The sequence below is a fragment of the Cyclopterus lumpus genome, chromosome 21 (assembly GCF_009769545.1).
Source record: "Cyclopterus lumpus isolate fCycLum1 chromosome 21, fCycLum1.pri, whole genome shotgun sequence".
NCBI classification, from domain to species: Eukaryota; Metazoa; Chordata; class Actinopteri; order Perciformes; family Cyclopteridae; genus Cyclopterus; species Cyclopterus lumpus.
Window position 1 is genome coordinate 9,138,365 of NC_046986.1, and position 25,891 is coordinate 9,164,255.

The 25,891-nt window shown below is 45.5% G+C and overlaps 1 protein-coding gene across 2 annotated transcripts in view; it reads right to left on the reverse strand.

Annotated features, from left to right (window-relative positions):
• The window catches only part of igsf3 (immunoglobulin superfamily, member 3), a 61,763-nt gene that overhangs the window by 33,347 nt on the left and 2,525 nt on the right, over window positions 1–25,891 (reverse strand). For both annotated transcript variants that reach the window (XM_034562226.1, XM_034562225.1), the window contains one exon: window positions 12,525–12,905. In XM_034562226.1, coding sequence (XP_034418117.1) covers window positions 12,525–12,905 — 381 coding nt within the window. The remainder of the gene's footprint in view (window positions 1–12,524; window positions 12,906–25,891) is intronic.

Sequence of the window (25,891 nt, forward strand, 5' to 3'; positions counted from 1 at the left end):
GCTTTGTATGAACCCAGGGAAACAATGCTGTGTTTATTAAGTTGTAAAGACAAAATGTTGGTTGTTAATATGACTTTCTCGTACAGCACCCAGAAGGTTTCCATGTCCTCGAACGCAGTCGTGTTCCTTTCCGTGGCCACTGTAGTTCACTAGAAGCCGGGCCCTGCATGTCACGGCTTAGAAAATGATCTACAGAACAATTGTTTGCTAAACATTAACCCCCCCTTTAGTACTACAAAGATCTTTATTGTGTCACATTTTCGGTGTAGAGTGAGAAATGTTGGCGGATTTTCCCTTCCAAGATTCTTAATCATTCTTGAAACCAAAAGGTCCTCCTTGATTTCAGAAAGACAAAGACGTAAAGCATGCTTCTCCTTTGGTTTCGGAAAGGCTCCTCAAACTCTTTAAATGCGGTGCATCGCTCTAACTCGAGCCCCCGTGCACGCCGCTGCGCCTTGTGGAGAAAATCCAAAGCTTGACAATTCCTGCCGGGCCCGGTGATGGTTGCTAAGCTATGATTGGCCAATGAGGGGTTAAGCCAACTGACAACTATGTATTAGTGATTTTAATATGATTTTCATCCATTTGTTTTGAAAAAAAAAAAAATCAAATATCAATTCACCGCGTGAAGAAATTTAATTACGACACTTTTTCATTTTACATCTTGATGCTATAGGTGTAGTGTTGATAAAGCCTCGAGACACCTCGCATTTAATGAGGTCGCACAACGGGAAACAAAACAGCACATTAGCGCGTGTGGATGGCGGCGTGGACTCCCTTGGAATGATGAGTCACGAGCGAACAGCGTTCAGTTTGCAAAGCGGTCGGACATCGGACTTTGACACCGCCGAGTCTGAGTCAGCGGCTCAAATCATTTTCACAACGAGGAACAGGCTTCACGAACAAATCACTTCCATACGTGTCACACCAGCACCCGGGGCTTTTCGGCATAATAACCGTATCGGAAGAATGTCGGACATTAATGAGATAAATTCTTAGGTCGTCAACAGTCATAGAAGTAGTCTTTATTGAAATTAATCGTTATTAAATATGTTCACACTGCGGATAAAAGCAGCCATGCAGTGGTCAGAATCTTGTGCTTAATGGAGGGTTAAAGAGGATTTTGGCCTCCTGCCCCTCATATATTCTGTCCGTGTTCCCGGTCGACTCTCATATGAAGTTAAAAACATTTTAAAAAGGCCAAAGCACATCAATAAGTTCAAGAGTCACAAAAGGTTTATTTTTTTTAATAAAAAAGGTCATGAACACTACCTCAAGGTTTTTCTTATCAATCTCATACCCCCATAGCGTAAACCCCTTTTTTCAGAGTGAAACAAACCACAAATTAAAACTAATTAGTCCATTATTTGCTTTTTAAGGCACCACCAGATGAACGTCTCAAACTATCCCCTCTCATCAAAGAGGCGTGCACACAGTCCTAATCATAACACCGCACATCCCAAAAAATGTGGAGAGAGATAAAACAGAAATGAGGGAGGGATTTAGGGCAGGGGTGAGAGGATATCAGAGATCTTACAGATGCTGTCATGAGATTTTCTGTGAGGTTCCCCTGCTAATGGAACATCAGTGTGAGTGGGTGTGTGGGTGTGTGTGTGTGGGTGTGAGTGTGTGTTCCGTGCTGTAACACAGAGGTCGCACTGACTGAAAGGAAAAGGGCCCCTTCATTTAATAAAGGGGTGTCTGAAGCATTCTTCCCTGTCTCCTTACATTCTTCAGGCTCTGTCCCCCTTTTATCCTTGTAAATTTCTCCGCCCCCCCTTATCCCCCCCTCCTCCTCGATCTAGGCCCCCCCACATTATGCGATGAGTTTCTTCTTCTTTTTTTTTTTAAGTTGCTCGTCAGCACCCAATTAACACTTATTCTGTTCTTCTCGGCATCCTTCCTCCTCCAGCTCGTCCTCTTCACGGCTGTCTCCGAACACGGGCAGGCTGGCACGTTTTTTTATCGAGTGCTGATCACTCTCCAAGCAGCTTGCACTCTACATGTCAGTCAGACAAGGACCCCAATGCAAGTTGTCGTTGTTGTTGTTTTTATCCGAGGGGGGGGGGGGGGTCATAAAACTAGTAAAAGGAGCGACATCTGCTCTGTGTATGAGAGGGAGAGAGAAACTGAGCCAGGCCCCTGTGGCTATTACAGCTCATTATACCTAAAGTTAGAATGAGCGGCACATCGAAATTGGGCACTCTCTTTTTCTCTCCCTCAGTCTCTCACCCACCCAAACACCCAAACACCCAAACACACACAGATAGTCAAGCTTGAGGGGACAGCTGCTCTCTGACACACACACGTACACAAACTAAAGCACACACACACACACAAACACACACACGTACACAAACTAAAGCACACACACACACACACAAACACACACGTACACAAACTAAAGCACACACACACACATATAAGTGCCAGGTACTCCCCTCTGTTCACACAAACATTTCCTCCAGACTCAGCTGTACTGGGTCACCGAATCATACACAGTCCTTAGGGGTGTGCTGCTTATTAACATAATGCTTGGAGAAGAGCACACCCTGGGTTAATAAAAAAAAAAAAAACTTACTTTGAGCACTTACCATGTGCTGAGCGGCAAAATACATGATTAAAACTAATACTTTGAATAATAAAAAGCATTAGCAGTATACTATATGATAAGAAATGAATATAATAATATAGACATGAATATATAGGAATACATCTAAAGCACTTTTCCAATTGCTCCTCAAGTTTCCCCAGTTTGCTCTGTTGGACTCGTACTCATGTGTCCAGGTTCTGGATGGAACCAGCAGAGAGGTGTGACAACAAAAAGGGAGAAAGTGGGAGAAGAAAGGGAAAGAAAGATGGACAGCGAGTGACGGAGTGGGCTTTGTTATTGTAGCAGGACGATGGTGACGCAGAGTTAAAAGGCTGAATGTTGCGATAAGAAACGGATCTGTGGTGAGAAGAAGCTTTCAAATATGAGACGCTGTTTACACAAAAGGCAGAAGAGAGGAGGATTTAACACCAACTAAGACGCACGGGAAACCCACACGGGCGCACGGGCGCATACACACAACATGACACAACCTCTCACTGAGGCCCAGCCAGGAAATGAGCCTGAGTGAGTGTGTTGGGGAGATGGAGAGTAAGCGGGAGATTATAAGGCAACGCGTGAGAGGAGGGGTAGTCTGAAGAGAGGTGGGAGTATGAAAGACAAATCTTCCTAAGAGCATTTGAGAAGAGCGGTGTGCAAAGCTATCGTTGACTGAAATCCTTTAAAGCGTCAAAGATTTACTCATCATGCTTAAACACATGAAATGTCCCTTCCATCCCCACCCCTTCCTCTCTCTTTCTTTTCCTACGTTTCGTTTCATCTGCACGCTTTCTTTAGCGTTTCCCCATCTTCCGCCTGCTCGTCTATCCAAATAACATGAATTACCGCAAACACTCCGTGCTCAAGAAGAGGGGAAGACATACAGATGCCACCCCTGTGTGTGTGTGTGTGTGTGTGTGTGTGTGTGTCTGTGTGTCTTCTCCATCGCTGCTGTCCTGGAGGTTGTTAGCACATGTGCAGGGTTTTGCTCCGTCTGCCAACATAAGCCAACATCAGCACAAACACACACCCCACAGTCATTACCACACACACACACAGACCACAGTCATTACCACACACACACACACACAGACCACAGTCATTACCACACACACACACACATGTAATAACCCGTCTACCTACTGTAAAGGCACACAAATGTGCAATGATTCACATTCACAGACACACAAAACACACCTTCCCACTTTAAACGTCATTCATCAAGTATATTATGCTTCTAATAATACTGGTGGTGCAAGTATTAAAACTAATAAGCTTCATCCCTGTGCTGCACTTACCGTCTCTCCCCCTCTTTCTTTCTCTTGATACCCCTTACAGGAGCTCCCACCATCTCTCTTCATCCCTCCATCCGTCGCCCCAGCCCCAGATGGTAAAGCGTGGTGACCAATTAAAGACTTCCCTGAGGATAGAACCAGTTATAGCCCCAGCCATCTGACCATCTCTGTATGTGTGTGTGTGTGTGTGTTGTTGTGTGTGTGTCCAAGTAAACCTCACAAAATATATCACTGTGTTTGAATCAGCACACAAAGACTTTTCTTCCTGCCAGTTCCACATGGCTTCTCCCCTAAAAAAAAAAAAGGTACAATGTCTTATGAGTCCAGGAACAGTCATATATAAAAGCCCTTTGTGTTGTGCATAAACACACAATGACAAGCTCTAGAGTACCACTTGGTAAGGGCGCATTGCCAGGCAAGGGTTGAGTGGAGCAGGGTGTGGAAGCTGGCTAGAGGTGCAGGGTATTAGTAGGTGTGCGTGTGTTATGTCGGTGTATGAGAAACAGTGTCTTTGAGGGGAGAGAGAAAAAAAAAACAAATAGAGTGTAGCTAAGGGAGGTGGGCAGCACCAATCACCAGGCACTCATCCAGCAGGGCAGCAGATGAGGGAGCAACTGTCTGTCTGAGCTGCCAGCACAGAGGGGAATTAGGCATATGCCAGGCCCCCCTTTCTCTCTCTCTCACACACGCACAGACACACGCACGCACACACACAGAGTAAAAAGTCTTTGCTAAAGCTTTTAGATATTTGTTGGTGTGTGTGCACTATTAGATTTTAGATAGCGGCGTGTCTCTGAGATAGAGCTTGTGGGTCATCAGCTCGCTTGCCTTGTCGCCACTTCACCAAAATGAGTTTACCCTCCCAGGCGTCTCCACGTTTACTTTTCCACACCAACACTTGAAAACAGCCTGCGGCTGGCTCCGCAGCCCACACTCGAATCCATTACATCAGATGTTTTAACCAAACCTCTGTTTTCCATTCCAAATAATGAGGCCGTGATTAGCATGCTAATGAGGTGGGGGCGATGCTCATCTTTCAACTGGCATCAGCGGTCCTCACTGACAGGCCCAAAGGACGAGGAGGTGGGGACTTCTTGTTGGGTGGAAACGCATTGTTGCACTAAAAAAGGGATAAAAGGTCCAGCTGCTGAAGCTCTGACCGCACCCATGATCATAGTGGGTGTGGTCAGGTGTGGTCCATGGATGCGCTCCAAAACCCCACCTGCACAGTGTTGGTTTGAGATGAATGGCCGTGGGTCCCATTACATTTCAATGTGGCACATAAAACCTGTGTGGCAGGTAAACAATAAACCAAAAGCATCGTATTTCTCTATGACTTGTTATGACTGAATCTACATTTAAAAAAAAGCACTGAAGTGTCAAAGAAGCTGTAAAGAGACAATCTAAAAATGTACTGCAGCATTTTCACGATGTGCTGGTGTTTGATTATGAGCCGGTAGATATTTAACACTATACCTGCAGTACCTCATATGCTGTTTGATAGGGTTTACCAGCCAGTGCCACGATGCAACAATCAGCATGCTGGCAAAGTCAAAAGGAGTGCAGCTCGTGTGCTTGTGACCTCAGCCAGCTGTGTTGCACAAACAGCTACATCAATGCCAACCACTAGTTGGCAGTGCAAAAGAAATAAAAATAATTGCCTGGGTGCAGTTTCTCTTTAACTTTGCCAATTATCTCCAGGGACAAGATGGAGAGTGTGCATGTGTGCATGTTAGCATCTGTAACGGGTCGATGTGCTTAAACAACCCTCTAGTGTGGGAATGAGTACCAATATCTGTGCATCTCCGTGTACATAGGAATGTGTGTAAATGGATTCTGATGCCTGGTGTGTGTGTGTGTGTGTGTGTGTTGTTGTGTCCGTGCCAAAGAGGGGTACCTTCAGTCCCCCTCGTGCTCAGATAAGGCTTCATGGCAGCTGCCAACATCAAAGAATGCAGCAGTGCGAGAACTGGACCACACTCAAAACCACATGAGTCCTGGAGGCCATCACACTGCGAGCTCCACTCTTTACTGGCACACATTTCAACGACGCGAACACAAACACTCGTTAGCAGCACATTCATTCGCATCCATATTCATGCTGAATTCATATTCAAACTGTGGCTGTGTTCTGTTAATCTCACAAAGAAGAGACAGCGGGCCCCTGAGGGTTAGCGCTTAGCTAAGCTAATCAAATCAACTCGAGGAACAGTGGCACATCTTTAGTTCATTATATAAACATTAATAAACATATACCAACACACACACACACACGCGTATTTGTTAGTGCATTAAATCCTTTCTCATTAGCCTAGCTCTGTAGTGTGGGCGATGAGCTAAATGCAGACCATCTCTGACATCATTTAGATTTTCAAAAGGGTAACCACCAAAATGTGCAAGGCGGTGCTTGACAGCGAGTCTGCAGGCTCCAAAAACATTCACATTTATGTTTAACGGCAACAGGAAACCTCGCACAACCTGAATCGCAGTGGATTATCTTCGATGTAATTAGTTGGTTTTTTTTCATGTCGCCGACTGAATTGTGACAAACCTGCTGTGAAGTTACCTCCAGCGACTCACAAGTAATAGTGTGTCGGGTTTGAGAGAGAGAGAGAGAGAGAGAGAGAGAGAGAGAGATGCGAGCGTGCCGTGTAGATTCTGTCGTTGCAGGTTCTTCACAGGTCCTGTGAAGACCTGTAGCTTCATCACCACGGCCTTCTTTGAGTCTGACAATATTTACTGTTAAAAGTGCCCAACATTTGAGCACAGCCTTTGTGAGACCATACCATTTCAAACTTGGTACACATTTATTTTCAAAACACCCATTGAAGGCCAAAGCCACCCTGGTTGTCCCCGAGCTACACATGTACGTATAATAAAGTACAGCTTACCCTACAGGACTACAAAGTACTACACAGTATCAAGGTGTCTGCTTGGTCCACCAGCACTGTTTTAGTCACCGTACAGCATGTTCTATTCAGCAGTTGTATAGTGTGCACTGATCTGCTGGGTTTTTAAAGCCCTCTTCAGTGATGTTCAGTAGAACGGGTGCCTTCTGATGGGAGAGCTACAGCGCCGTCTCTCTCAGACTCAATTATACTGTATGTGCGACATCTGTCCTGACTGACAGCTCGCTACACTGTGCGGCTGTGACTGTGTTTGTTGTTTCTGTGTGCGTCTGTGTATGGTGGGTGCAAGTGGCAGTAATGTTATTGAGCAGGAGGCCCCTGTCCGCTAAAGTAGATGAGATGTGCAAGGAAATGGCAAGCCAGACATAGAGATACAATCTCTTTCCATTTGGAGTCCTGCTTGGTCTGCAGCTTATGTGCTTACACACATGTGCACACATACACAAAAAAGGCAGAGAATGTAATGCAATAGTAAATGAAACTGAGAGGTGATGGTAAGGCCAGAGAGGGGGGGGGAGAGACAAGGGAGATGCAATGCTCCAGTCACACACAGGCCTCTGGTCCCAAGCAATGCCAACAGACACAGAGATACAACTTCTCCTGTCTATTCGTCTACTCTTTATCTGGTTAATTTTCCCTCAGTAAATCTGACTATGTCTTTCTTTTGTCAACGCAAAGCTTCAGCCATGTGTCCTCCTTCTTTAGCAAAGAGCCTCCACATCCTCTGTCTTTATTCAATCACTGGTTCCCCCAATCGGATGCTACGTGCTTCCATCACCATCATGCCTTTCTCCTGTGATGAAGCTCAAAGAGCAGCTGTATTGACAAACCCATATACCTGGCATGACCAATGCCAGCCGGGGGGCCCCGAGGCGGTGGACCAGACTGAATCGACTTCGGGAGCCGTGGATTGATGGAGCGAAGCGGCATTCGGTTGATGACGAAGAGAGCGAAGACGAGGGTCCCGATGTCACCGCGTGCAAAAGATGGAACGCGAGATGGCATCTCCACATTTCGGGCTATCTCATTAAGTGAAGTAGAGGAGTGCAACTTGGCTGCACTGGCCCCCTCGTGAAAGGCAGGGGAGAGACACACACACACACACACACACACACACGACGCTGCGCTCAGCAGAAGCATAATTCACATACTCTGTATGTATGTTTAGCAGGCTCAACAATGGTAAGAGAAATTGTTTTTTTTACCCCCATTCGAAAACACTCACTCCTAACCGCATTTTGACCTTGGGCCGGCATTGCTTCACACAAGGCTTACAGCTCACAGCGGCACCGCGGTTTCATCAAGTGAACGGATTCCCTCTTTCCACTAAACATTGGAACCAAACACAATGTGTGCCATAAATGTAATGAGACTGAAAAGTGTGACCGGAGGAATGTGGTATTTTGTTCTGAAAATTATTCGCCAAAACGGGTCTCCTCCTTCCTTAATTGAAATTCCTAGGTCTCGTCTCTCGTCTGTCCCTTCTGTCTCTCTCCTTCTCAGCCGCTTCAGTTCGTCTAATTGCATTTCAAAACGTGCATGTCCGTTTGTAACCGCATTAACCTTAGGAGTCACATCAGGCCGACACTATTTAAGACACAACCCTATTTCGCCAGATGCATTGTGGGTAATGCCTCGGGGAGGTGTAACCAATCACATTGGAGTCGAGAGGAAGAGCTCATCATTTATTGGTCACACGCTCCATTCAGCATCGCCCCACTACCCATTTCCAATACAATCGCTACTGTCCCCATTCCTCTCTTTCTCAATTTCCTCATATCTGCCTCTTTTTTTGCCGCGCCATTCATCGCCTTTTCTGTTCTTCAAAAACCAACTCGCTGCAAAACCAAATTTTCTTTTCCCCAGTGTCACACATCTGAAGGACTGCTGTCCGGTGGCAGCGAATAACAGGAAAGAAACGAGAACGTTTCAGTTTTGACAATTCAGCGAGGCTTTAGTTCCCCCAGCTCTATTACTGTATTACTACGGGACTGAGAATGGATCACTGCTGCCAAATGCGGAGGCTAGAATCTGTATATCTGCCAGCACGGTGACTCCTATGGTGCTTTCTAGGACAGTAAGGGTATATGTGAGCTTGAGCAGTGTGAGGCATGTTGTTCTGCTGGCTGTTGGACGTGCTCACACACACAGGCTGGTGCGTAGGATAAGGACAACCATGATGGCCGTGTCAGGCTGTTGTCCTTTTCTTCTGCAATCTGATGTGTAGGAGGAAGGCAGAAACTAACGCACACACATGTACATGTGCAAACAAACACACAGACACACACACACACACAAATACAACAGACTGAGGCCTCAAATTGCTTCCCAACACCCAGGTTTAAATGCATGCCGAGTGCAACACTTTACTGCAACTTGTCCAGTAAACAGACACACAATGCAAGGGTATGGGAAATAATGCCTTTTTCGAAGAAAAGAAGAAATAAAGCTTTCATTTGAACTGTATTCATTTACCAATGGGTCCGCTGCTGCTGGTTAAAGGAGAATGCTGCCACTGTGTTCTCTCTTATCGTATACTGTAGCTCATGCCGGCGCTGAAACTTCAGAACTGCCAATCAAAAAAAACACATCAAATGCAGAAAAAAGCGTCGCACCGAGGCATTCGTGTGGCATTCGAGAAGCAACCCTTCATTAAGATGAACACTTCAAGTGTGGTTTACTCTCCTCGGTTTCTCAATCTAGTGAAGCCGTGTGAACACGGAAGGATGTGGAGTGATGTATGTTTAGCGATGTGTGCCTGACCTGAAGCCACTCTCTCTCTCTCTCTCCGTGGCAAAGTGGGGCTGCACAGACGAGAGGTTTTTAGAGGGCGGTTTGTGCCAACAGTCAAAATGAAGTCGTGTTTCTGGACACTTGATGAATATAAGTCTAACAGTCACTTTACTTAAACTGTGTTTGACTCTCCACCAACTCCTGAGGCAAATATCGGGCACTTTAGCTATTGAATGCTCCAGTATGCCTGCTGTGTGGTGCGGAGCAGGCTGCCTGCAGCTGCTGGAAACAAACGGTGAGACCAGTGAGACTGAACCAAAAACACTTCAGCTGTGAAACCATCAACTTTAATACGTGATGAATCGCTTTTGAGCTGAAGTCTGGGCATAATTCTCTACGGGTTTTTCCTTCACTACCAGATTTTACACAACGCACAGATTCGTTTGGGTTTTAAAACGATTGGTTATAGACGCTGCACGAACGTGAGCCAATTTATATAATTTACAGGCATCCTTATGAGTCAATCACTCCGTCATTACACCGGTAAAATAACATTGGAAATGTCAAATCTAACCTTTTCTGCATTAGGAGATAATGATTTCCCTGCATCTCTGCGTCACCCTCTGATTTAGTGGACATAATCCAGTAGTTGTGTCATGATGGCCAATGACTCTTCTCACAGGTGGAATAATACAGCACTGCCTATCGGCAGTATCGGCACTTCGGGGGGGAAGAGGTGCATTTTCATTTGAATGAAGTTTAGTATCACAGAGGATAACAAGATACGCAGACACTTGATGTCTCTCTGCTCATTCCCTTGCTCATGCAAAGAGAAGCAGGGATCGCCTTTCCAGGTGATCAACCACATGCACAGCACAGGGGTCTGATTCCATTTGACAGACAACACAACATATGAAAAAGAGAACGCCGTCCAGGTGCACGGGAGAAACTATTACGTTACACAATAATGATCCTCCTCTGCGATTTGTACAGAGAGCTACCAAAGGATAAAAGAAACAGATCCTTGTGAGTACGCCTTAATGTGGCGCTCAGGACACAGATTACTGTGTGGCCTTCTATGCCTACAATTAACCCAACAACCCACCACCGGACACACACACACACACACACAGTGACTCACACAGACACACACACAGTGACTCACACAGACACACACACACACAGTGACTCACACGGACACTTCTGGCTGCCCTTCTATCTCATAGCCTTCCTCCCATATGGTCCCCACAATACTCCCCTGCTTGTGGCTGTTCTTTGACATCACCCTTGACACACATATTCTCAAAGGCAGCATCAGCAACGGTTGTTGTCATTATATATATATATATATATATATATATATATATATATATATATATATATATATATATATATATATATATATACACACACACACACACACACGCACACACATCACAGCAAGAGCAAATTGGAGAAAGAGGCCAGGGTTGATGAATGGAGACAGACATATAGATGACAGTGGAACGAGGAAGAGGAGAGGGATAGGAGGGGGAGGGGAGAAAGGACATGGAATCATTGTTTGCCCACCGCGGTCCAAGGAGGCGTGCAGCTGTCGGGGATTCACAGAGGGACTCAAGTGCACAGCAAAGAAAAGAGGGGAGAAACCCTGCCGCGAGCCCCTGACCTCTGCAACTGGGTTAAGAGGTTAGAGACACAGAAAGGCTCCGATAACAGTCCCTCAACACCTCCGCTCACACACAGCTCCCTCGCATGCATTTCTATAAATATGGTGTGCTATCAGCAGTGCTGTTTAACAGAGCCTTGCCCCACATTCAGATCATACTGCCCATGCTAGAAAACGCAACGGCTGAGGTCCTGATAATAATGCAAATTCGATGAAAAGCAGAGCGCACAGTCGCTTCCGAACTGCAGCCTGACCAGTCGCAGACCCAAAAGTAAGCAGTACAATATCCGTATTTCTCCGTTTGCAGTGAGTGGCTTCAATATACACAAAATAACTAGAATTTCCCCCAACAAGCATTTGGTTTGAACTTTGACCCTGTGAGCAAGGTCCGCCATGTCAGGCATGAAGTGAGTGGAATATCTATCTATGACAGCTGTGTCTTTAATACTGCGCGGACCTGTTGGGTGGATCTGTATATGTCTCTGGGAGAGAGAGAGAGAGAGAGAGAGAGAGAGAGAGAGAGAGAGAGAGAGAGAGAGAGAGAGAGAGAGAGAGAGAGAGCAGGAGAAGAAGACAGAAACTAATGCTGTTTGAAACAGTCACACATCACGCCAACACACCGGATGCGTTACTGAAACAGCTCCGGGCAAGGGAAGAATTCAGTAGGTGGGGAAGGAGGTATGTGAGTTTGTGCGAGTGTGTGTGGGTGTGTGTGTGTGTGTGTGTGTGTGTGTGTGTGTGTGTGAGGGAGATATGAGAGAGATAGGTTTTTCCCCGGGCCGAACATAACAGGTGGGACTTTGTGTTAAAAAGGAGTGCAACACTTCCTCTCATCACACTCCTTCACAGATCGCAGCTCGAGGGTCCTGGTTATTGATTCCTATGCGTGACCGTCGCCGATCTGATTGCGATACGACTAATGCCTAGGTTTTACGTGGACTTTGGACTTACACATCTCGAACGAGCCACCACATTCAAGTTCACAGCACCACAGGCCCCAGACTTTCATGGGCCCTAAAGGCCCCGAGCAGAACATTTTATTGTAAATTTGATTTGAATATGCAACATTAAAAAGGCACAACATGTATCAAAATGACTCAAGGGAGGCCCTGCATTTTTACATAAAGGTGCTAAATAAGCGATTGAGAGCATTTTCTATTGTCTCCTAATGGCAGCTAACAGCGCTAACAGTGGCTTCCTTGTGGGCTTTTTTGTTTTAACACCTTGATCAGACACAGCACAGATACATTACAGCATATGTGATGACAGGGGATTCATCTGTATATTGACAGTGTGTGTGTGTGTGTGTGTGTGTGTGCTTAGAGACTCACCAGTGAGGTTGGTGCGTGCGCTGTAGGATCCCAGGTACCGCCCGTCTGTGTTGGGTGTGTAACACTCAAACAGACCCTGGTCCTTGGCCTCTACTTTGGTGATGTGGAGCACAGCCGAGTCGCCGCTCAGCCTCTCCACATAGATCTCTTCGCTATTGACCCTCTGCGCATACACGGCGTAGGCATAGTTTGTCTGTGTTGTGCTGACGATGCGGATCTCCCTGTCCGATGCTGACGGCAGGTACATGGACCACTCAAAGTCCTGCTCCACCCCTTCTTTGTAGCCGCTCACGTTGCACATGATGGTCACGTGAGAGCCCTCAGTCCGTACCAGCGGTCCACTTTGCACAGTCACGACTCTCTGAGCCACGGCAACACCGGCTACAGGCGGAGATGAGAGTGATGAGAGAGAGAGAGAGAGATGAGGTGAGGGCCGGGAAAGAGGAAAGAGAGAACATGGGTTACAAAACTGCAGTTTAAATATTTAGCATTGGCAGAGTTTATGCACCTCACATCTTCTGAGAAAATACAGAAATAGAGTGACATGTGCAGCTAAGCGTTCTGGAGCGTGCTTACTGAGGGTGAGGTGTGCACAAACGCACACCACTAACTACTTGAAACATTCACAGGGACTCTTTTGAACAGCTGTCATCCAGTCACGCCCACTGCTATTACACAGTCGCATTAACCCTTCAGCACACGGACAACGCTGCAGCTAGAATCCCACTGGAGGTGAGAGGCGGCCATCTGGGAGAGAGCAGAGGGGTCAGCGTGAGCTGCTAAAACACAAGTCGGGCACATAAATGTGTCGAGCTGCAGAGAGTATTAATGAAGTGAACAATAAACACTGTTGTGTCTTGTGCAATTATTCATAATTATAGATTTCAATATATATCAGTGTCTGCATATATGGTCGCTGAAATGTAACGAGACACATCTGTACAGAAATGGCAAAAGAAATGCTGTACGTTTGAAAGCATTAGGAAAAATGTTTGTTATTTATAATAATTATATGTACAAATAGGATATACTTTGTTATCCCTGACAGAAAAAAAGATATAATGACAGTAGGTGCAGTTCAAATACATATTAACGCTGTACTGCCAGAGGTCAAAACTGCAACTTGCTAATTGTAATGAGTTGTTGTCATCGGAAAACTAAACGTGTCATTAGTGGAGTGAACTATGAGCCGTATACTGAGCACTGGAGCTATCGGAGAACTGAGACTGACTTTTCTATATGTTGCTTTGTAGCCTATATTTAGTTAGAAAACATATGCAAGTCTTGCCTCAACCCCTTGCATTGACAGACACACACACACACACACACACACAGAGACACACACACACACAGACACACACACACACACAGCATTCACCATTCAGGGAACAACTACAAACATCCCTCTCATTGGGGCTGGAGACAACAGAGCACTTACACATACACCCCCAAATCCAGACAGAGCGACAAGTACGCTGTTTCCTGTTTGCACCAGCAACTAGGGATTGCAGCTGTGTTTGTGTGTGTGCATGTGAGAGTGAGAGCGAGAAAGTCTGTAAGATGCTGTGTCTGTGGGACCAAAACTTGGCATTAATTATTCACCAGAACAGCGTTTGTAACTTTTTTTTTTTCTCACACTTCCACAACATCCCTCACCTTTCATTCATGGTTATTAATGAAAGTCCATCCTTTTCACGCGCGTGCGTGACTCCGTGCGTCCGTAGATCACATGTCTTACTTCCCTTCCTGCGCTTTGGAGCTCCAGGTCTTTTGTTTATTGATTGCTTGGTTTTCTTAAAACACATTCCACTCACAAGCAGTTAGAATCTTTACAAATATAATGTCTTAAGTACCCGGTGTGTGGCCTCGATTGGATGGGATTTGAATTCTGTCCCAGTGGCATCCCAAAGTGAAAATCCATTAAAGTTATCATTCCTTATGGCTTGATTTCTCCTAAAGGACCCCCAAATATAACCAGCAAATGAATCATTAAACTCTACTCATTAATGTCTCAACTTTAAATGTTAACCTTGTTCTAAAAGGAAAAAGGGAAAAAGTTCAAATGTCTGCATTTAAGCTACAGCAGGAACATCATAATATATTATAGTTTCAGTAAAAACAACATTAACAAATGTGACGTATCAGACATCAGATGAGCCTCTGGGAGCCATACTCGGACTACCAACTGAAACCAGATCAATCCAAGAATATTGTCCCGATTAAATTGACTGTAATGTCCCAAATATGTCCCTATAGGAATATTATAAAGATCTAAATGGGGCTTGAAATTATAAACCCGGTCAACTAGTTCTCCTAATGTACCCTTTAATAATTCTGTACTTATTAATATAACTTCCCACTTGCACACTGCTTACATTTTTTATGCAGTCCTGCTGAATAATATAACACCTCCCCTGATTCTCTCATACAATAAACATAATAACATAATCATTTTGTTTTCTGGCACATCTGCAAACAACACATACTGCTGTACCACACTGCTGTTAAAAAATAAAGAAGCCATAACCTGCAAAACATTTGGCCACTGGCATTTACAGAGAAAGTTAGCTAACCAAACCGCCCTGGATATAAAAATGGAGATTGACAGAAGGTCTGCGGTGAAGTGCGCTGACTGAATCTGGCTGAGCATATACTATGGGATGCATTAGGTAAGAGGCAGCCATCTACTCTGACTCAGACTTTGGTTTCCTGTCTTTCTTCACTGTGATGTCAGTGTGCTAATCTGGCGGCGCCCGGTCTACCCACATCCAGCTCAGATCAGGTCAGGGCTGTACCGCTGCATCACTGCTTCTCATGTTGCAGCTACTCATCCAGAACTGCTGGAGACATATTACTCATACAGCCCCCCCCCCCACCACCACCACTACCACCAACACCAAAAAAGCAAAAGCATACTACCCGTACTGTGTTGGTGCACTAAGAGCTTTCCCCCTCTTGCCTGTCTCCTGTCATCCTCCCGAAACAAGCTTCCCTGACTTACTTCTGATTACGCTCATTCCCTTCCTGCATGTTTCACCCGTCATCAATCCTCCCTTCCTTCTCGCCCTCCCCTCCACTCTCTCTATATATCCCTGTCTCCTCTTTGTGACTAGCTGTTCTCTGGCTCTTTTCAGACAGGATTTAAGCAGCTCCGTGAAACTTCAAAGTGCCCATCGCTCTGCAGGCTATTTAGAACGGCTGACAATGACATACCAAAAACCCAGCAGACCTTCAACTGATCGCTATATTCCGCCAGCCTTTCTGCAATAATCCCGTGCCCGCAACCTCCCCCCACTTCTTCACCTCTGGCTGTGCCGCCTCGATCGCAGAGTGCCCATATTTGCTCAACAAGGCCTCGGATTTTCTATTATTAACACTCATCTCCATCTCTGCATTCCCTGGATGTCTTTCTACCCGTCTCTCTCACTCCCCCCCCCCCCCCCCTCCCCCTCTCAGCCTGTCTGGCTTCCCTCTTCTTTGTTCTCATCGCTCATCTTCGCTGCCAATCGCTTCCCGCACGGCTTGTTGACCGGACACAGGAATCATGCGTCCCATGTCATGATGATGGAGAAGGACCGCGGACAACTTCTCTAACTGACCTTGTTGTTTGACTGACTGACTGACTGACTGACTGACTGACTTTTCTATATGTTGCTTTGTAGCCTATATTTAGTTAGAAAACATATGCAAGTCTTGCCTCAACCCCTTGCATTGACAGACACACACACACACACACACACAGGGGATTATGCTAAGTGGAAGGGGGGGTTAAATACTAATCCAATCATTTGTGGCCAGTGTCTTATTCTCAGTGGAAGCAGCAGGGAGGCCAAGAGCATTCATGCCTCCTCACACCGTCGCTCTTCTACGACACATGATAATTATACACCAAGAAAGGTGTGTAATAAAGACACTGCAGGGTGTAAGTAATAAAGAGGACATTCACAGTGTGAAGATGTGCTAAAGGAAGAGATTTGATCTGTCCATCACATCTTCTCATTTTGCTTTGATTCCTACTTCAAAACAGACAGACGTGAATGTTTAGACAAAAACAGAAAACAGTATCAGTACTACCTAAACTAATGACGTTTTTGATTACTAGTCGTAGCAACAACTGGTTCCTGCTTCTGTGCATGCGTGCAGGGAATGAAGGAGGAGCATTACCTGGCCAATTGATTTTAGATTGGTGCGTATGAACAGCCTCCACCACCCAACTTTTCTACAAAAACTTTCGGGGGAAAGTTGAAGAGTGGGAGAACTGAAGCAACTCCAGCTAGTGAAATATGAATTAATTATGAACGTGCTTGGTAGACAGGGGAGAAAAGGGCCTAGTCAATGTCCTTTCTCCCCAAGGGAGGTTCAGACTCATCCCACAGATCTGAAATCTTGTGAAAATGCTCAGACAGGGAGGTATGAGCAAAGGAAAAGGATGGCATGGCGAGAGGAAAGGAAAAAAAGAGGAACGAGGAGGGAAGCTAAAGAGAAAACGACAGCTGCCTCCAGGGTGCTGAACGCCACACAAATGCACAGAACTAAGTGAATATACAAGTGTACCACTGACTTATATGCTGCAGACACACGCCGAGATCAGGAGAAATAAACGCTGGAGAAAGATGAATAACATGAGAGCGGTTCCCTCTCCGCACTTCTCAGCCCTGGTTAACCATTCTCCAAAAATCACTCAGCATTTTTCTCCCCTTAGGCCCCCGAAAGCATTTGACCCTGTTAACATCATTACCAGAGAGAGCACCAGTGTGAGGGAGACAGAGAGATTCGAGGATGAGTGAAAACTGGAGGGAGGAAGATAAGAGCCGTAGAAAGGGGGAAACCTTTCCATTTATAGAGGGTATGGTACAAGACGAGTCGTGCCTGAATCACCCAACAAAATACACCTGTGTGCGACCAATGTATTGCACCCTGCACGATTATTATTATTCCCATTTCTTTCATTTCCCCTCTCATTTTTAAAATTTGACATGAAAGAAGTTGAGCCTTTGCTCACTCACTGTACACGGCCCCATGCGGGCATGTCATCCGAATGCAAGCCATGTAATGGAGCGAGGAGACTCTCCGCGCGTTCTTCCCCACAGATTTTCTCAGATTCTAGGATCTTCGATTGATGTGCTCGAGGCCGTGTCAAATATTACAAGTCTGGCTTCATTCTCGCGAGCTCTTTCCCACTGCTTGTCCGTCCCGCGCTGATAAGCATCACCTGCTTCTTCAGAGTGTGGGAATCCGTCACGGACAACCTCTGGGCCTTTTTGCCAGCTGTAAATATTTCAACAACCCCCCCCCCCCCCCCCCCCCCCCCATATCCACTGCAGAGTTATTAACTGGGTTTCTTGTGTTTTTTTTAAGACGGAGACTGCATGTTCCTTTCTGTGCTGAAGAGGAAGCTAAATGATTTTCAGTGTTCAAGGGAAAACATTCAAGCTGTTGGACTCCTGTCAGCTGGGAAGCAGTAATGACACTCTTGTGTGCGAGCGTCTGACATGATGCACACAGCCAGAAAGGGAGAAAGAGTGCTAACCTCCATTAGGAGGGCCAGCTAGACCGGCCCGCAGGCCAATATAACAGCTGACAAACAGTGACAACAACTGCACATTACATCGATGCAGCTCTAATCAGAGCGAGAACAAGCGGAGATGAAGGGGATAATACTGTCTGTCAGGATTTCATCGTGGTGCGGTTACGGTTACATGCCGGGATCGCAAGATGAAAACGGTTACATGTCGCGGAAGGATTCGCTCAGGGCCAGAAGGCAAAAAGGTAACAAACAATAGCAAACATTAAAAAAAATAAAGATGTGTACTACACGCTCCCTCCCACTAGCTCTACCGGGGCTCTAACTTTTCATGCAAATGCTGCACAGTTCTTCTCTCTGCCACTCTTTCTAAACTGAGCCAGAGGTGTGTTTTTTTTTTTTTTTTTTTACATAGTTTGACATTTTGGGAAAATAAACGTATTCACTTACATGCTGAGAGTTAGACGCAAAGAATGACGTTGCTCTCTGTGTGTGTGTGTGTGTGTGTGTGCTACATATGGAGCTACAGCTGCTAGCTTAGCTCTGTTGAAAGGTAACAAATTCCGCCTTCAAGCACATTTAAAGCTCATTATTAACTTATATCATACAGAGCGTTATTCCTTGGCTGCGAGCAGAAGTCTGTACAGCAACAAGACATCGGGAAGTTAGTGCTGGTGGCCAAAAATGTGTTGTGCCACCCTTGGACACAGCCAGTCTCCGTTTTAACCAGGAGTAGTTTTGCTTTGGAGTCTCAGCAGTAGGAAACCTAGTCCATGTCAACTTGTCTTAAAATCTCCATGTCTGTGACTCAACCGTCTCCAGCTCTTAACTGGGACCCCTGCTGTGAGTCACACCTGGGTCATGCTGTCCTCTCCTCTCTCACTATGCTAACTAGTCCTAATTTATGGCCCCCCCCCCCTTCCCCCCCACAACAGTCATGACCCCACCTGCAATGTTGCTCATAACAGCTGGTGAGACCAGGAAAGAGGCAATGGGGGGGGGGGGGTTAAGGCTAATTCAAACATCTGTGTTAATGTGTAACTGTACACTGCAGGTGGCTGTGGCCCTCACTATACAAGTAAGTGGGCGTAGAGAAGTGGGATCTTTCCATGCGGGACGATTCATATTTTCTCCCGTTTGTCGATGGTGTCAAACAACAAGGAGCCGATAATAATCCATCCTCCTCTGTCGAACAGCTGCCTCTTCATCCTCCCTCCTACACCCTCAGCTGCTTCGCCTTCCCGTTTGTCCACGAAAGAAAAACAGCATTAGAGTTTTATTGTTTCACGCCGAGTGATTGTTTGAAACAGATAATCAGCAGGCAGTGATTCATCCAAACCTTTTTAAATAACAATTCTCAAAGCAATTTAAGACAAATTTATCGCAATGCCAGACTAAATATACTCCTTCTCATCCTGGCGAAGCTACTGATTATCAAATGCTATGTAGCGTCATCGCTCCATCCCTCCACGCGGAAGGTGAAGGAACGTTAACGTGATTACTTTGGAACTGCATTAGAGGATGATTACGCCACTCGCGCTAGTTATCTGTGCAGCAACAGTCCAGAGGGTAAGCCTGCACTGAGCTATAACTCAGTTACTACACCACAGTCACATATGGCACAGCTACGGCTACGTCTTGACATATAAATATAATTAAAGCCGAAAAATTGTGTTGGTACTTGAAGGCAGTTCCTTACCAACCTAATTGTGAATAAATAATTCATAGACAGGGAGGCAGCGAGAAAGACAATGAGAAAATGGAGCTGGGTAGCAATATTTCCCTTATTTGCCTCTGTAAAAAGTTATTTAAGATGAACTCGTTGGACTGTGACGCCTACGGTCATCAGGATGAACAATGGCAGGCTCAGCCGGGTCACACAAGTTATCAATTATTCACAGATCAAATACAGGCTCACTATACTGCACATGAATACACGACTTTCACTCAACACAGAAAATACTACGGGAGGAAATCATTATTCCATCATTTTCCTCATGAATGCCCCTGCCAACTCGCTTATGAATTCATAGATCTTGGACTATAAGCCCCCAGTTGAAGGCACTGGGCAAAAGGTGCAGTTCTCAAAAGGGCAGTCCCTTCTTCTCACTAACGTTTGGACAATATCACGCCATGACTTGGAAGATATTGAAAATAAAGGAGATAAGAGTGATATGGTTTGCGTATTGTCTTGTCAAATCGACAATTATGTGGGTCATTGAGCGCTTAGAAAACATTTACAGTGTACCAGATGGTTAAAGTCGGTCTTTATGCGATGACGAGAAGATGCTGCGGGACGCATGGACGTGTTTAGGGGAGCAGTTTAAAGCGCCAATCAATCTTACATACAGACTTAGACCACTATCCCATCTTCTGTTTATGACAGTGTGGAAGACAAAGGGGTCCCAACAGGGGACAGGGGCAAGTTGTCAAAGAGGTTTATTTATAAACACACACACACACGCACACACACACACACACACACAAAAACACGCGCTTCCAGTACATTAAGTGCCTCAATCTACTCCCTTCGCCAAATCCATTAACTCTATAAGGACACCTGCTACCCCACTAACCTCGTCTCCCCAACCCCCAGTCCCGACACACTGGGTGTGCCCCACACACACACGCACACACACACACACACACACACACACACTCAGTCTGTATGACAAAGCACTGTGGTCTCAAATCAACCCCAAACAAAAGAAAAAAGATCAAATCATAATATCCTGTCAACTGTTCCAGCAGAGTCGACTGAATGTTTTCGTTAATTGTTGTAAAAGAATGCGAGGCTATAAAAACACTCAGCTATCTTCGGTCATTATCCATCTTGTGCTTGTGCACAATTAAGCCCGACAGCTGTATCTACTTTATGTACAGTGGTTTGTTTTTGTATGACTGGCAGCTTGCTATCAGTTCCAACGTTTGCACATTAGGCTGCAGATTGGAAAGGAAACTAATTAACTATTAATTAGTCCACTACAAACAGACTTTGTTTTCTGCCATTGTCAGTCATTTTGCCTTTCAGGGAGTAAAAGACATGCGCTTGTAAATTCATGCATTTATGCACAAGCAAGCAAACACACACACACACACACCTCTTTGGTCAGTGTTCGGCAGAAAATAAGTACATTACCAAAACATAGTGGCAAAGTGAGTGAGGTGCTCTTCATTATTGCATTTTTTTTTAAAAAAGGGGCGAGGGGTTAAACATGCTTTTTTTGGTTCTCTTTATGCGCATGCCCACCGGGCCGAGCGTGTGCCACTAAATATGGATCAGCGGTGTGCAGGTGGGGAGCGGTGGCCATGGTTACGCCGCCTAGTTGTGCATCCCACCAGCGTGGGATCTGCTCTGGTGGAGGATCAAGCGTGGAGCAGGGGAGTGTGGCTGCACCGCAGGACAGCAGCTCGGTGTGTGTGTGTGTGTGTGTGTGTGTGTGTGTGTGTGTGTGTGTGTGTGTGTGTGTGTGTGTGTGTGTGTGTGTGTGTGGACTTCTCTTGCCGGCCAGTCATCAACACAAAACAGCAGAGAGGGGGAGGAGGAGCAGACCAAATCCCAAGAGGAAGGGGGCTGGGTCTTTCAACTGGGTAAGGAAGGTGTTAGTAAACCAGTCCAAGGTAGATGTGGCTGTAAAACACAGATTCTCGCTTTGAAACTGCAAGGACAATGGAAATATCTGGTTTGGATCACCCTTGAGGCCAATTTCTAATTAGTTCTCTTTGAAGAAGAGGTGGGCTGGGCATTGTTTGGGAAAGAGTGGGGGAGGGAGGTCAGGGGCTATTCACTGGAGGAGGAGGAGGAGGAGGCAGCTTGAGTAGGCTACCATCTGAGTGGGGAGAGGCAACGATGCATGCAAATCATCTTAAAAGAACAGTTAGAGATGGCCTGAGGTTATTGTTGGGTTGTGTGACCCCTCCCTTCAACTCAGCTCAATTTGTCTCTCGGGTTGTTTTGAACATCAACTGATGGGGCACACCTTAGCCTGGGGGAGTTGCAGCTATAACGACTCAGCACCTGAACATGGATCTCTGACACGGATGCAGATTTTATTTCAGACCTTTTCACACATGCGGACATTACCCATTACAGACTCTCCGTGTTTGTTTAGTTTAATTTGCATGGTCTTTAAATAAATGTGCTCATGTATCACTTTCAACTCTGTCTCTGGTCTCCCGTTTATGTTGCAGCCGGTGAGCCGGGTGGGAACAGTTGTTATCACGAAACACGAGATACGGGCACAGCCGTGCGATCCTGGCAGGAAGCTTTGATGTGGAACAGAAGACAGGGCTGCTGAAGAGTCAAAAATCAGACACGAAGCAGGCGCTGCCTCTGCACCGGCTCCGGACACTTTCCTGATTCACTGTGGCAGGCAGGAAGTCTCCCTCAAGAACTGAACTTAACACTTCACAGTCACTCATCTCCCCATGTGGATTGGAGAGACACCACAGCTCAGATCTGGGTCAAAGGCGGGTGGATCAGCATTAGAAATTTTAAAAAGATTAACTGTGATTATTCAAAACTACAACTAACAATGAAAGTCATTTCAATCTTAAGTTTTCCCTGATCTCCTGCGACCGCTCCAATGGAGGATAACAGAGGACAGTGGGGTTGTCGTAAAACTGCAGTGGTAGTTGGGTGTGAGATTCTGTAGCAGACTGTGAAGTCTGTATGACAAGGCAATTACTTTCCTTGTTGGTAGTAGACACTAGCAACCGGTATTTGACTTGACCTTTTGGGAGCACCTGATGCAACAAAGTCCACAAGCACAACCACACACGGCTCATCCAGTTCTATTGATCCGGGACTAATAGGACATCTCGGTCCCGACACTGACCTACGAATGGCCTGTCTCTTCATTACCCATCCCTTCCATGAATATCTACCACGCGGTCGGAGGATGATGTCAAGCTGACGCTCGCATTTCTTCTTCTTCTTCTTCTTCTTCTATCGTTTGGGTCAGTTCAGGCAACAATGTTACGATATTTAAAAAAAAAAGACAATAGCACAAAAGGCCTCTTGTCATGGGCGCACACAAAAGACAGTGTTTCCAGTGCTTATGACGCAAAGAAGTGTGCGTGCAACCGGAGAGTGCAGCCGCCAGGCACGGAAAACAACAAGGGGGAGCACACGGCGCCACAATCAGACCGCTGCACAGCACCCGTGTTTCCCCCAACAGAGAGACGGATAGGTGCTCCGTAACAAGACGGGGAAATAATGAGCGACAAAACTTAGGACAAACGGCAAACTCTCACCATACAGCATTTCCATAGAGCTACATCAACTAAACATCTAGGATGTTGAGTTATTGCATTCCGCTTCGCCGTCTAGACGCTGCACTCGCTGTTGTGTCAGCTGAGGCCGACGATCACATGGGAAGCATTTGGTAACAGCTGACTCAAGATGGCGTGGGCAAAGATTGCTGGGCAATGAAGACCACACATGAGCTAAACATTTTTTGGGTGGGGAGCCCCCATCTGCCATTCTTATTTGGGACAGGGGAGAGGCCGGGGTGGGCATCAGGGTGTGGCAACGCAAACTTTGAATCCTGACCGAATTTGAAATGCCTTTGAGATGATTTCAACATTCCCATGACCATACAGAGACGCGCCATTTTTGTTTCCTCTTCAGCCTCTAGGTAGTTAAAAAGAAAAAAAAAAACCATACCTTTATATTTCATGCAAAAAATTATCATAACGGCTAGATGGCAAAACGTGAAGTTCACACAGTTTTCACACATTTAAATGAGTGTGTCGGGAATAGAAAAGAGATCCTTCCGTCTCTTGCCACGTTCTTACATTCTGTGACAATTGTCACAGCACCACATTGATAATCAAATCGATACTTAAGTGGCTATAAGTGCTGCCTTTCTTGCACTGCGCAAATGTTTTTGGAAGGAAAAAAACAGTTATGCCTAAAATGGAAATGAGCTCTTAAGTACCATCATGTTGTTTGATTGGGCCAATTATGGAGAGCCAGCTTTAGACTCAAAAGTTTGATGGCATTATTTCAACAACTTCAAACGCCTCTCTTTTCAATCAATAGCACTGGAATGAGCCCGGATAACAGGCTATTGTTTCAGTGTCTCTTCTCTACTTGAAACCACTAATCAAAAATAGCGTCACAAATCTCACTGAAAGATAAGGATGACGGAAAGAAAACAAGAAAAGCATCTACCTTACATGGGGAAACTTAAAAGTAATGATGGAGGAAGGAGGAGGAGGAGGGAGAAACAAACAAGATGCTTTTAAAAGAATCATACCACTCTTTCAACTTCATGAATTTATTTTTCTTACTGTCCAGGTAGCCACTGGTTTTCATCGGTTTCTTGAGTGCAATCCATCAAAGTGAACATGTCCGGCGTATTGTTTTCAATCCAGTTTCACTGAAATTCCATAATTGGTGTGTGTTTAACTACAGATTGATTTCAAAAGGTTGTGCTAACTTGAAAAAATGAATGCAGACATGGTTTAAAGTGTGTCGATATATTTCCACACCCGGTAGAAGCATATGGAAACCAATGGATCAAAAGGACCCGTATGAATTAGTAGCCGTCAGCGTGCCTCTGTGTTGGTAAATTGGTTAAGATATGTTCCTTTCGAATAACAAGCCACACCAACTGCCACATGCCACATTGAGCCAACCTGCATGCATTATTTATCACATTTTTCCTCTCCCCATGACCAACCATCTGACAAAGGTTTGTGCAAATGAATTTATAACAAGTTCAGATATTGTGTGAACGGGGTGAAAACAGCACCTGTTTTACCCAGTTGGCAGAGATGACAAAGCTATATAAAACACCACATCATGACTAACGTGTGAATAACCGCATGTGGCAGAATGTGCATCTTGTCAGACATAAGCGTTTTGAATTTTTCTACGTGCAATGTGAAGCTGCTCTGAGACCAGCTTATAAACAGGGCCAGAGGCAGCTCATCTGAACCTGGCTGACTGGAAGCAGCTCTCCTGTCAGCCCCAGTAAATGTTAACCACTCAGGCATTTAACAGTTAAACCAGCAAGTTTAACAACTCATTATCAATGTACTTGTATAAACCGGGACGTCTTGGGTACTTTAGGTTGGCTCCCCGTTTCAAAAGGTACTCTTACACAAACAGAAGAACACCACCCCCAAAAGAATTTTAAAAAAAAAAGACAAACTGCATGACATCTTTCTCACCGTCTGCGGTGGGGAAGGAAGACATCCTGTTTGTAAAGCTAATAAACATTTGTTGCTTCAGGCAACTCTTTTTATACGCTTCATATCGCATACCCCGCTGCCACAAAGGAGCACACGCACACACACACACTCGCTCACTCACACCTGGTTGCAAACTCAGCAGATATAAACCCTGATATAAGATTTGCCTTCCAAAGAAATGTGTAAGTGGCACCTCTGGGTTTAACAATGACGGATGCGGTCTCCATCTAACACAGCCATCATCCACCTTTATTTTATTCTCTCCTTCCAGAACCAACGCAAGTGCAAACACGTGTGGCAGCCGACGCACGAGGCAAAAAGCAAGCGCACATTCTCATTTAACAGAGATGCTCGTATGCACCCTAGGACACACTGATACGGCGATATAATGCCATACATACATATCTATACACTAGCCCCAATGTTTAATTACTTGTATCTGCCCGGGAGACACTTTTATCCTGGAACTGCTCTGCTCTGCTCTCTGAGTCAGATTGGCCGTTAGCCAGAGTGAGTCGGTGGAGTCGGTGTTAAGAAGGCACATTAGTATGTGTTGCTTTATGGTCCACCCATCACAACGTCCCTGAGCCCAATGTGATGTCTTCAAATGTCTTGTTTTGTCTCGCCAACGATCCAACCC